A 14,299-nucleotide genomic window follows, 5' to 3' on the forward strand; every position below is an offset into this window, starting at 1 on the left:
CATGCATGGAGATAACCTAGAACCCCTGCACAGATGAAGCTCTGGAGAGGGCAGGAGCTCCACAAGGAGAGCAACAGAACCAAAATATCTGGGCACAGGGATCTTTTCTGGGACTGATACTCCAACCAAGGACCATGCATGGAGATAACCTAGAACCCCTGCACAGATGAAACCCATGGCAGTTCAGTATCCAAGTGAGTTCCATAGTAATAGGAACTGGGACTGCCTCTGACATGAACTGATTGGCCTGGTCTTTGATCACCTCCCCCTCAAGGGGTGCAGCCTTACCAGTCCACAGAGGAAGACAATTCAGCCAGTCCCGATGAGACCTGATAGACTAGGATCAGAAAGGAAGGGAAGGAAGACCTCCCCTATCAGTGGACTGGGGGAGGGGCATGTGTGGAAAAGAGGGAAGTAGGGTGGGGTTGGGAAGAGAGTAGGAAGGGAGCTACAGATGGCATACAAAGTGAATAAACTGTAATTAATAAAAATAATAACAATAAAAGGAAAAAAGAAGCATTACTGTGCTGCCTCAGGACCACCGCCTTCCCAAATCCATGCATACCTTAGAAATTGTAATGCTGCCTACATGTGCACATATTTCCCTGGCTATGGCAGCACTGTGCTTCCACGTGCTTCACACATGACAGACACAACTATTGAGAACTAACCTTCACCCTGGACCTTAGAGCTAGTGCTACTCTACACATGCCTGAGCTGATGCTGTGAGTCCCAGAGTCAGTGCTAATCAGTAGCAAATGCATCTGCAATACAGACTTCAGAGATGTAGTGTATGTGTATGGACTCTGGAACCCAGCTCTTCAGGCAACACTCCAGAGGCAGTATCACAATGAGAGGACCCATGACCTGGATCTTAGGCATGCAGCTCTTCATACCATGGGCATTCCAGACCTTATCTCTGTTGTGCTCCACAGTGACCCTGAATCACACACTATTACCAAAGTTACACCAGGGCTACTACTCCCACACACCCTGGGATCTCAATTCCCTAAACTGCTACTCTTCTGTGTCATCTTGACCCAGAGCCAATGCTGTGGTACAATGTCCTCTAGTGGTGTGTAATCACACGGCCAGGCTTTTCTATCACTTTGGCATATTAAACCTGAGGAATAAGTCCTGCTAGACTCTAACCCTGTGAGTGCCACAGAGCCACTCCAAACTCCCCTCCCAGTCACGTATGCACACAGCCTCTGAGAACCTGAGCCAACCGCAGATGCTCAGCCTCCTAGCTACCAAGAAAATTAGCCACTGATGAAACAGTGCTTCCTAGTGCCCATGCTAAAGTGTTAACCGCCTCTCAAGAATGATGGCTAACAAGAGAAGCCATGGCTTCTGAGTACTGTGCATCCCAAGAATCAAACCGTGCCTATAAATTATGCCCTCCACTCTCCACGAGAAACAGTCAGGGTTCCCCACCCCCTTGAATCAAGAGTGGTGCCCTCAAAGTCTGAACTTTTAAGACACTCCACACCTTCAGTCAGTCGTGACATTACTGCTCTGCCAGATGAAGAGATGTAACAGAAGGATCAAAGATGCATATTTAAAAAACAAAGGAAACATGACACCACTGATGGAACTGAATCCTGAAAAACTAAAGCTATATATTGCCAGGAAAGGAAGTAAAAATGATCATCTTACAGAAATCCAGTGAGATTCAAGAGAGTACAGGGCACTCAGTGAGAGCAGAGGACAACTTACTTGTTTTTGGAGACAAGGTTTCTCTGTGTAGCCTTGGCTGTCCTAGACTTGCTTTTTAGACCAGGCTGGGCTTGAACTCACAGTGATTCACCTGCTTATGCCTCCCAGAGTTCTGGGATTACAGGCATGTGCCACCATGTCTGAATCATAGATATGATTTTTAAAAGAACCAAACTGAAATCTTAGAGCCAAAAATTTTAAATTAAAGAATTTCTCTGGCAGATTAGATAAAGCAGAAAAAGAGCCTGTGATCTTGAAGACAGATCCTTTTAAATTACATAGAGAAAAGGCTAAAGAATGAAATGAAAGCCAGTGGGTTTATAGGATACAGTTAATGAATGAAATTTTCCATTATCTCATTTCTAGCTTGAGAAGACAGATAATGGAAAAGAAAATATTCAACGAAAGGGTTATTGAAAACACCCCATGTCTTGAGATGCACTTCTAGACACATGGCTCTCAAAGGCCCATTAACCAGTGATCCAACCCAATGAATTATCAAGAGTGAAACAATGTATCAAATACAAGGCCTCATCTCTTAAAAGTCAGCTACCTAAGATAGCACCACCAGCTAGGCACCAAGTGTTCAAGACATCAGCCTGAGAGGATATTGTGTATTTATTCCATAAAATTCTTCCCCTAACTTCTGTAGGATCATGGCTATCACCTAACCACATAGGTTGCCCTAGTAATATATTTCCAGAAGTCTTCGAAATCTCCACTAAGACATTCAGCCCTTATAAAGTGAAACAAAAGTTATATGCTTCCAACACGTAATGGCACAAATGTCCCATTACACAAAAAAAGAATCACAGTATATGAGAAATGATCAGCCAAGGAATACTAAAGCTAATCATGGAAAATACCACATCTTGCACTTCTATATCTGGCATCATCTGTCCTCTAGTGGCCTTGGGTATCCCCACTCCTCGAAATGTGTTATCTGTGGTGCAGGTGACCCCTTGTTTGGGTTGGCTGCACTCCATGCCTGCACCTTTCCTAAGTGAGCACCTAACATTTCATCATTTCTTACATCCCAGTATGTCTGCCACAGCTTAGGGTTCACCTTCACAGTTTCATGTGATTGTCTCTCAGGGATTCCTGACACACATGGCCTGACCTCAGTAGCTTTCTGGGACTCAGCATGAGTTTCCACAGCCCCACACTCTTATGTCTTGAATCCTATAGAACCAATCTCATGTAGATACTCATTCCAAGTGCTACTGACAGACATGATGTAGACTGGCTCCCTTCTGCTACAGCCACTATGGTCTCTGCTGGAAAAACACTTTCCTAGTTGGTTATTTTTGAGCAGAAAATAACTGCGGTAGCATCCTCAGCTCAGGCTTTCCCAAGTGACTTTCACTTTTAGAAGTTATAACTTTTAGAAATTATAACTTTAAATGGATAGAGTATTGCCTGCCTATCAAGTCACATTTCCTAGTGTCCCAGTGCAAACTACAACACTCCACTTCTCTTCTAACTTCATAAGAATAGAACCAATGATCTAAAAAAAAAAAAATGGTGGTAGTAAGGTCTTTCCTATAGACAGTTACTTTGAATGTAAGTTGATTGCATTCTCCAATCAAAATGTACTTTAAAAGTGTACTTAAAAAGAAAGGAAGAAAAAAAAAGAATAAAGCTCTAGCTTATGCTACCTATGAGATACCAACTCTAGCTTTATGGCCAGACTGCTGCAGGCAGAGGACTTGAAGGTATTCTGTGTGGTGGCAAGTAAAAGGGGGCAGGGTTGGCTTCACTTACATCAGTTGGAGCATAAGATAAATGATGTTGTTATTTAATTCAAAGAAGTTGGTGTGTCAACAGAACATGATAACCAAACTCAAAACATCCAAAAACATAAAGCAAATATTAACTAGTGTGAAAAGACAGATAGTAGATGGTGTTAACACCTCACTTTCAACACTGAGTATTATATCCAGACAAGGGAATGTCAGGCTTGTATTATACTTTAGATCAAATGGACCTAAATTGTCACCATGTTCAGGAGTCTACTGTGCCTGCTCACAATATCTCATCATAGCTGTTTACCTTCCCTCCTAAATGAAGAGAATGGCTAGTGTCATGGGACAGTTAGCCGAGTACCCAGACACCCTTCCCAACCAGTTATATGCAGTTCTGTCCTAATTGCATGTGGCCCTGGGGATGTGGGGAGGAGCTAGAAGATATAGGTAGGAAATGATGAGGGGAGGGGAAGGTCCCATCTATGTAGGCATGGAGAAACCATCAATGTTGCTGGGTACAGAATTTCCAGCGGCATTTCTCCAAGGTCACCTACACTCCTGCCCATAACTCCTCACCCATTGCTCTCTAAATAAACCTAATATCTATTTGGCCCCCTGAGTGAATTTTGGTAGAATCCTAACTTAGTTTGTTTATTAGCTCTTTCAAAGGCCCTTAAACATAGTGTATGTATGACCCAGGAAAGGATTTTAGCAACAAAAGCATAGACAGAAAATTTTGTATCTTAGACTGGGACATAATTTCTTAGATGTGAAACAAAAAATCTTGGTAAAAGAAAATCTTGGTAAACTAGATCTCATCATAAATAAAGTTTGTCCACTCAGAAAATACTTTTAATACAATGAAAAAGCAAGTAATAGCCTTGAAGAAATATTAACAAAATTCGGGGGTGGGGGGGTACTAACAACAACAACAAAAACAAAACAAAACAAAACAAAACAAAAACACCAATTACCTCCTATTGAAAAACTGGCAAGCTAGGTGCAGTGCATGCCTGCAATCTTAGCACTGGAGTGTCAAATACAGAAAGATATCAAGTTTAAGGGTAGCCAGGGCTACATGTTGGGACCCAGTTCAAAATCAAAATTACTAAATAAAATAGATGAAATACTTGAATAAAATACATGGTCAAATAATTTACATGAACCCAAGGAAATAATCTCCATTTATTACTATGGCTAATAATCACTAGTTCGCCTAGTGATTGAGAAAAGAAACAGACCAAAACCCAGACTGAGGAAAGGTACTGTTATATGATTAACAGTCTGAAGAAATTACTATACAGAATGCTGAAAATGAAAAATACAAATTATTTTCAAATAGAGAAAGCAATTTATAGGAAGCCAAAAATCGAATGTTCCCACTCACAAGGGTTATAAATTAAGTAGAACATGTTGAGTCATAGGATGGAAGGCAATAAATTAAACATATGGCCAAATAAAAATACCTTTATACATGGGAAAATAATAAGCATGTACCCAACTTCAAAATAGCTTAAGCAGATCATCATTATGAACTCCACTGGATAAATGTCATGTATTTATATAGTTTAAAAAAATTTGCTTCTCGACTATTTTTTTTTAAAGAAATCTTGCAGTTTGCAACAACACAGATGGAACTTGAAGTCAATAGGTTATTGAAACAAGTCAGGCACAGAACAACCAGTACCCTATTTCCCACTCATTTGCAGAAACCAGAAAATTATCTCTTTAGGACAACACAATAAAATGGTGGTCACAGAAGTCTGGTAAGGGCAGAAAGGGACTGAATCAGGAGCACCAAAACCAGAATGGAGAAGTCATATCTAAAGCTTCCTCGGCACAGTAGGGAAACTATTGGTTAAAACAACATAGGGTCTATTTCAAAATGACTAGAAAAATATGAAATTCTCAACCTGTAAAATTATTAATGGTTGAAGAGATGAAAATGTTTTACCCTGATTCATTATATATTGTATACATGTATTGAGTTATGATGGTGTACCCCTAAATACTTCCAAATTAAAAAATGAAAGAAATATCTTCTTAAATAATCCACTGTTCAAGAAAGAAATCATAAAGGAACTTAGAAAATAACTGACCAAAGTTAAAGGCTAAACTAAATGGTCAAAAATAAATAAAAATATATAGTAGAGCACATATAGTAGTTCTCCTTGGGTAATTTCTGGCCTTTGTGTATTCTAAAAAAAATGAAGAGAAGGAGAAAAGAAGGAAGAAGAGGGAGGAAGGAGAAGAATGAAAAAAGAGAATGAAGAAGAAGAAAGGAGGAGGAAAGAAGGAAGAAAGAAGTGAGAAGAAGAAAGAATGAGGAGAAAAAGAGTAAGGAAGAAGAAGGAAGGAGGAAAAAGAGAAGAAGGAGGAACAAGAGAGCTGCAAAAAAAATCCATGTGGCAGAAACTGATCCCTCGCCACTTCTTTTTTTAGATTTTACCTCTCTATGTTGTATCTAATAAGAGAATAACAACAACAACAACAAAAACTACAAATAAGTATATTTTAAAAGTCTTATATTTGAAGATTTGACATTCCTGTTTGGAAAACATTAGGACGAGGAATTATGAAAATGGGGAGGGGGATCCAAGATGATGGCGCCGAGACGACACTGTGTCTGGTGAGCAGGACAGCAGGGACTGCACAGCGACCAACAGACAGAAATGTGGGTCCATCTGATCACCATCCCAGACTGAACTGTTGGCCCCACAGCACCAGGGACTGAGTTTTCCACTCGAGAGAAAACCCCATAGTGAAGGAAGCAATTGGGATTGACCTCAGGTCACCTAGACAATCCATGGAAAAGGTCCGGTCCCACAGCCTCCAACAACCTCAGTTACCCCACCAGTCCATACACCTGAGAAGCACTGGCCATTTGGTGACCATATCCAAAAAGCTGAGAAGGCCTCCTTCAGGAACAACCATCCCCTGCCAAGGGGATTCTCCCCACCCCAGGATTCCAGCAGGCACCAGAAACTTAACAGCCAGCACCTGAGACGGCCATATGGGTAGAGGCCAGCATAAAAACATAACCAATAAATGGATGGAACTAGAAGAGATCATCCTGAGTGAGGTATCTCCAAACCAGAGAGAAATGGACGGTATATACTCACTTATAAGCAGGTATTAGTCATATACTATAGGATAAACGTACTAAAATATACAGACCTGAAGAAGCTAAACAACAAGGAAGACACTTGGGAGGGTGCTTAAATCTCATTCAGAATGGCAAACAGGATAGACACCTGTTTGGAAGAGAGGAAACGGGATGGGGGCCTACCATAGGGGTTCTCTGAAAAGCTCCACCCCACCGGGGATCAAGCAGATATGGAAACTCACGGCCAAACTTCAGGCAGAGTGCAGGGGGTCTTACGGAAGAAGGTGGGGATAGAAGGACCCAGAAGGGACAGGAGCTCCACAAGGAGACCAACAGAGCCAAAATCTGGGCCCAGGGGGTCCTGCAAAGACTGGTGCACCAAAGAAGGACCATGCATGAAGAGGACGTAGATCCCCTGCTCAGATGTAGCCAAAAGGCAGTTCAGTCTCCATGTGAGATCCCGAGTAAGGAGAGCAGGTGCTATCTTTGACATGCACTGGGTTGCCTGCTCTTTAATCACCCCCCTGGGAGTTTGGCCTTGCCAGGCCACAGAGGAAGAGGATCCAGGCTGGTGAGACTTGACAAGCTAGGGTCAGATGACAGAGGAGGAAGTCTCCCTTTTTCAGTGGACTATGGGAAGGAAATAGGGAGGGAAGAGAGAGAGAGAATGGAACTGAGAGGAGATGAGAGAGGTGGCTACAGTCAGGATATAAAATTAATAAATTGTAAAAATAAAACTTTAAAGGAAGATGTTCACATCAGAGCACGTCTGATATCTATGGAGAACCAACACATTATTCCTTTCTACATTACACATACACCAAATAGAGTTTAATCCCAGAAACAAAAGGGCATTCTACCACCAGACTGTATTAATCATGAATTGTATCCTTTATATTTTATATTTTAACACCTAAGGACATACCCTTCACTGGGCCAGACTGTTTCTAGATATAGTAAATAATTATAGGTATAATTATTAAATACACACTGACCAATCTATAGCCCTGCCCTTAAGTACCTTCTCCTTTACTAAATTCTTAACCCAGATGTTTGACATCCTAGGAATCAAGCAACTGGGGTAAACCTTGAGCCTGGAACCTGCTGGAATAACTGAATAATTTCCTCCTTAAAAAAAAAAAGTAGCTTGCTTGCTGTACCTTTGGTGTTGCTCTCTCCTGGCCAACCTGAGTCGCCCTGCTGTGGGCCCCTGGAGCATGCTTTTCTTGAGGGCAATGAAAAATAAACCCTGCCTTAATCAGCTGCCTACTGGCCTTACCATACAACAAACTTTCTATCAATGTCTAATGGTTTAAAATATAGGCAATCTATCAAGAACACTCAACAAGTGAAATGCAAAGCATCTATATATTTTACACAATGGTAACTAATAATTTTAAAAAAAAAACTGGTAGCTGTATCTAGAGATATGTAGACAGTCCTAGTTTGTTAATAAAAATCTGATCGGCTAATATACACTCTACATTAACAGGTCTAAAACCCCGGAGTGGCTTTTGGAACCAATGGAGACTAAAAGATCTCTGCACAACCACCATACACGGCAGCAGGCGAGCACTGTCAAAATCGGTGAAAAGCAGGATCTCCACCAGCCAGGAGCACATAGTATCCAGTAAGCAAATGCAACGAATCGGGCGTGAGAAGGTAGCCACAGTGCAGTCAATTAGGCCAGTTATTAGTCCGTTTTTCTAACAAATCGGCTTGGGGATGTACCTAGGACATCATTTGATTTGTAAATTGCTGGCATAGTGGTGTATGTTGAGCCCTTTTCCTGCTCACCTAGTGTGACACTTTTATGTCAGTTTTTGGAACTATAGACATTCTTGCTTTAGGCTGAGTGGCTTGCTCGGTGGTAATGCGTCTTGCAACAGAGAAGTTAACCATTTTTATTTGGTACATTTATGCCATATTTCTTTTAAAGCTTAAGTCTTGTTGTGTTTTCTCAAGACTTATAATAAGGTTATCAAAATACTTACCTGGCTTTTTTCTAGTGCTTCCCTGCTTCTTTATTTTGACCCACTTACTAAATCCATACGAAATTTATTTTGCGATAAGGAATATGATTATTTTCTCACTTTTTCTTTTCAAAATGATTCATTTATTAAATAGTCCACTTAAAGAAAAATTTAAATATCCATTTACTTTGATATATCTTTATTTTTTTTTCTGTTTCTTGAATTCTGTGTCCAAAACTGCCTTACAAAAATCAAATCTCCTTAACTACTCTCAATTAATGAACTCTTTAAGGCAAATTAATTTTGCTTCTATTTATACTAAGACTGCAGTAACAAGCGCAGTCTTGATATACAGGTTTTATTTCTGACCAGCTGGATCATAACAAAGGCTCTTTGGTTTCAGAGCATCTGTGGAGAGAGCTACCTTCCAGTGTTTTCCTTCAGTTATGCCAGGAATGATGGGCTGACCTATCAGCCTGATCTTGAGAAGCTCCTTGGCTAATTATTTAACTGGTTTTATTATTTAACAATTTAATTATTTAACAATTATTTAACTGGTTCATTACAGCTCTTTAGATCTGTACATTTGGAAGTGATTGATCACAAGGAGACATGGCTTCCTACTCTTTATACTCTGTATAAATATAATGACACATGATTCCTATCTGTTAGTAATTATAGGAGTTTGCTTGTTTTGCTGTTGATACACTTTAATGAGTTTTTTAGAATACCTTACATAAACCAGAAAGGATCCTAAGAGCTAGAAGTCAAAACACAAAAGGTTAGGGTATGTGTGTGTGTGTATGTGTGTGTGTACCATGCTTTAGCCCTGGGAAGAAATTTGCCATTCTACCAGGTAATTGCTGTGAAAGCAAACTCCCTCTAAATAAGGAGGTGATGTCCAGAACTCTTGCTTTTCCAGGTAAGTTCTGCCACTGGAGATTAAGAAGTCTGTCAAGACAGACTGTGTGCATTCCCATATGTGTTTATTTATCAAAACATTTTAGTGCTTGTTCCAATTCACAGATTTCAGGTATAAAATGAAATTTCATAGCATTCACATTCTGATTCTTAACCAATATCTAACTGAGAGAAGATAGGCCAGGACTAACTGTGTTCATCACCTTACATATTCTTTTTTGCAATAGATAAGGAATGATACAAGGACCCACAACCAGTTAGCATACAGAGAGAAAGAGAGCATTGCAAGTTCAACTCTAAATGAGACATCTGTGTCATACCTCTCCCTTTGAGGGTCAGGAATCATGGAAGATGAGGAGGAAAGATTCTAAGAGCCAGAGAGAGTAGATGCCTGGCATGAAATGGTGTTGCATTCATGACCTGACAGTGGCTGCATGCCCAGGACTTGCAGGAGATTGAGCCATGCAGAATCCCAGCATGAACACTGAGGGGCTATATGAGGCGGTATTGGCAGGGATGGCCTCTGGGGAAGGCATTACCCATTTTCTCTAGGCTACAGAGAGACTGCTCATGCTCAACAGATCATCCTAGACCCATGCACTCATAGGCAGCCCTACATGGACTCCATGGGCATCTAAAAAGAGGACAGACAGCATGTGAAGTTAGAAGGGGAATATTTCGGGTTCTAGAGGGAGGAGAGAATAGGATTGTGGACCTTATCAAACACATTATATAAAAATAAATTTTATTTTTTTTATTAATTACAGTTTATTCACTTTGTATCCCAGATATAGCCCCCTCCCTCATTTCTTCCTAATCTCACCCTCCCTCCCTTATCTCTTCCCATACCCCTCCCCAAGTCCACTGATAGTGGAGGTCCCCGCCCCCTTCCATCTGACCCTAGTCTATCAGGTCTCATCAGGACTGGCTGCATTGTCTTCTTCTGTGGCCTGGGAAGGCTGCTCCCCCTCAGGGGGAGGTGATCAAAGAGCCAGCCACTGAGTTCATGTCACATACAGTCCCTGTTCCCATTACTAGGGCACCCACTTGGAGACTGAGCTGCCGTGGGCTACATCTGTGCAAGGGTTCTAGGTTATCTCCATGCATGTTTTTGTTGGAGTATCAGTCTCAGAAAAGACCATTGGGCTTAGTTTTTTGCTACTGTTGCTCTCCTTGTGGAGCTCCTGTCCTCTCCAGGTCTTTCTATTTCACCCTTCTTTTATAAAATTCCCTGCATTCTGCCTAAAGTTTGGCTATGAGTCTCAGCATCTGCTTTGATACCCTGTTGGCTAGAGTTTTACAGAGGCCCTCCTGTGGTAGGCTCCTGCCCTATTTCCTGTTTTCTCCCTATTCCAATGTCCATCCTGTTTGCCTTTCTGGGTGAGGATTGAGCATCTTACCCAGGATTCTCCATCTTGCTTAGCTTCTTTAGGTGTACAGACTTTAGTATGTTTATCCTATACTATATGTCTAATATTCACTTATGAGTGAGTATATACCCTGCGTGTTTTTCTCCTATTGAGATACCTCCCTCAGGATGATATTTTCTAGTTCTCACCATTTGCCTGCAAATTTCATTATTTCCTTGTTTTTAATTGCTGAGTAATATTCCACTGTGTAAATGTGCCACAATTTCTGTATCCATTCCTCTGTTGAGGGACATCTGGGTTGTTTCTAGATTCTGGCTATTACAAATAAAGCTGCTACTAACGTGGTTGAACAAATGTCCTTGTTGTATACTTGAGCGTGTTTTGGAAAAATGCCTAGGAGTGGTATAGCAGGATCTTGAGGTAGCACTATTCCTAATTTTCTGAAAGAGTGCCAGATTGATTTTCAAAATGGTTGCACAAGTTTACATTCCCACCAGCAATGGAGGAGGGTTCCCCTTGCTCCACATCCTCTCCAGCATGTGTTGTCACTTGAATTTTTTTTTTCTGCATGTATGTCTGAGAACCAGCATTCAGTCAGAGGGCAGACTGTCCCCTCCTACAGCGGCTGCTGCACTTGTTGTTTTGGACTGTACTTTTGAAAGCCAGGTGTAGATGACCTGTGCGCAGGGGAAGGTACAATTATTAAATAGTCATGGCGAAGTGCCTAGAAAGACTTCCTCAGACATGTGGAAAAGCAGGGAACCTGAGGCTTCCACGGAGCGTAACAACTTCCTGGCAACTAATCTCAAAGGACAGAAAATCAATGAAGTGCCTGATAAGATATTCAAAGGAATGGTTTGAAGGAAAGACAGTGAGACAAGAGCAGCTACAAAGAGAGAATGGAATAGGAAAAATAGCACTGGTTAGAATGAGAAAATCTCCAGAGAGTTGGCATGGAAAAGAACCAAATAGAAACCTTGGAGCTGAAGAACTTAATAAGTCAAATGAAAACACAGCTAAGAAATTTGATAGCAGTCTAAAGCAGGAAAAAAAAATCTAAACTTAAAGATAGCTCCTTTGAATATTCCGATCACATGAAAAACAAAGAAAATGGAAGAAAAAAAGGAAAGATTAATAAAAAAACAAAACCCAAGATGTGCAGGACACCATTACACAAAATATGGCTGAATCTTGCCATTTTTTAGAAAGAGGGAAGTATAAAATATATGTATATCAATATCCCTCAACTTCCCTAAACTTGGAAACAGTCATTTGGGTTCAAGAGTCACAAAAGATCCAACCCATTTTTGGTATTTTTGATGAACTTGGTAGTATCTACTCAGCAATCCAAACATATTCTGGATTTTTAGTGTTTTGCCTCTTGTCTTTTCCTGCCTATCCCACAGCAAAATTTTTAACCAGTTACCTTTGTTCAACTGCCACTTTGCTGGCCTCCATGCAATTTATAATGTATTCTCTGTGATTTGATCACAAATTTGAACAGAGGGATTTAATGATATCCAATGCATGTTCTTTCTGAGAATGGACTTTGAATTGGCATGAACTTTTATGCACCTTATATTCTGTAATCATTTCATTGTCAAAATGATTACAGCTCTTTCTCATGTTTGTGCTCTGTCTAGTGCTAACTGTCAACAGAAAAATTATGGTAAACCTCGGTGGGAAATGAATGTGTTTTAAAAGGAGATAATGAGCCAGGGCTAGATTGGAAAGGAGTTTGGGTTTGTTTCTTCCACTTGTCTCGTTAGTTCTCAACTGCAGCAAGAACACTAGAGATTACTGGGGAATATAAAAATGACTTCTCCTGTACCCCACTGAATATCTTATCAGGCACTTCATTGATTTTCTGTCCTTTGAGATTAGTTGCCAGAAAGTTGTTACGCTCCGTGGAAGCCTCAGGTTACCTGCTTTTCCATAGTAGCAGATGAGTAATCTGTGGATAACATGTCTGAGGAAGTTCTTTCTAGACACTTCGCCAATGAGCTTGTGCCTCCTTGTTTCAAAAAGAAAAGTAACTCCTGGAGGTGAATCTAATGTGCATCCTGCATGGAAACCAATAGCTTTTGGGTCTTTTTAGGTTTTGTTTTGCTTAGAGTAGTGGTTCTCAACCTCCCTAATGCTGCAACGCTTCAGCATAGTTCCTCATGTTGTGCTGACCCCCACCATAAAATCATTTTCATTACTACTTCATAACTATAATTTTGCTACTGCTAAAAATGGTAATGTAACTATCTGTGTTTTCTGATGGTGTTGGCAACGGCAACCCCTGTGAAAGGGTCATTCAACCCCAAGGTCGACATCCACGATCATATTCTTTTTATGTTTTTTTTTTCTTTTTTATTATCATCATTACAATTTATTCAATTTGTATCCCGGGTGTGTCCCCCTCCCTCATATCCTCCCAATCCCACCTTCCCTCCCTCTTCTTCTCCTATGCCCCTCTCCTAGTCCACTGATAGGGGAGGTCCTCCCCCCCTTCTATTTGACCCTAGCCTATCAGGTCTCATCAGGACTGGCTGCATTGTCTTCCTCTGTGACCTGGCAAGGCTGCCCCGCCCTGAGGGGGAGGTGATCAAAGAGCGAGCCACTGAGCTCATGCCAGAGAAAGCCTCTGTATAATCTTATTCTTTAAGGTAGTGAAGTTAAGAGGAGAATTATTTTTAGGTTGAATCTGAAGACATAATAATGTCTTACGTGGAGCCCAGGTGCCATTGTCAGTTTGCTGCCGTGTGAGACCTAAGAACGCACAACACAGGCCAACAAAGCCAGGCGTGATCTAAGCCTACTCTGATTTTCCTGTGAAAGAAAGGACCAACTTTGCACAGAAAATATGCCTACTTCATTTGTTTCTCTATGAATACCTTGGGTTGGTGTTACGAGGCTTGGAACACATGGGTTTGTGGTAAAGCTGTGAACGGCAGTGTCACCCATGGCTTGCAATAGGCGCTTTACAATGGCCTTCCCTTCTGATGTGTACTTCAGGGATAATATGTCCCCTGTATGCACAGCAGTGAAATCACACTGGAGGTGGCTTCTTAAAACCATGGCTTCCATTCAGGGACTTTTATTCTCTGATCCACTGTTTTGTAGGAAATAAACTTCTTTTGAGAGACAGTGTTATGAAGAGCCCATGATGAGGAGTTGATGTTTGCCAGGTGCAGCCAGTGAAGGGTGGTGCTGGATTTCCCTCAGGGCTGAGTATTGAGATCAATGGCTTCCCTGGTTAATACCTTGATCACGACTTTAGGAGGGTTGCAGTCAGAGCACCCAGATAGTTATAAGACAAAAGAACTGTTGTTTTAGGTCATTAAACTCTCATGTTATACAGCACTAACTAAATGCACAGCTGCATCCAGACAGAGAAAGGGATAATTATTGCTCATATAATGACAAAGGCTTTCAGAAAGCACAGGGTGGTGATCTGTGAAACAGGACTCTCACAGC

The 14,299-nt window shown here is 41.1% G+C and overlaps 1 protein-coding gene across 1 annotated transcript in view; it reads left to right on the forward strand.

Moving 5' to 3' along the window:
* Fam227b (family with sequence similarity 227 member B) overlaps positions 1 to 14,299 on the forward strand; it is a 176,970-nt gene that overhangs the window by 61,360 nt on the left and 101,311 nt on the right. Inside the window, exon 10 of the mRNA XM_055619228.1 lies at positions 8,063 to 8,200. Coding sequence (XP_055475203.1) covers positions 8,063 to 8,200 — 138 coding nt within the window. The remainder of the gene's footprint in view (positions 1 to 8,062; positions 8,201 to 14,299) is intronic.

This window comes from Psammomys obesus, unplaced genomic scaffold (assembly GCF_907164565.1).
Source record: "Psammomys obesus unplaced genomic scaffold, mPsaObe1.curated_primary_1811, whole genome shotgun sequence".
In the NCBI taxonomy this organism is placed as follows: domain Eukaryota; kingdom Metazoa; phylum Chordata; class Mammalia; order Rodentia; family Muridae; genus Psammomys; species Psammomys obesus.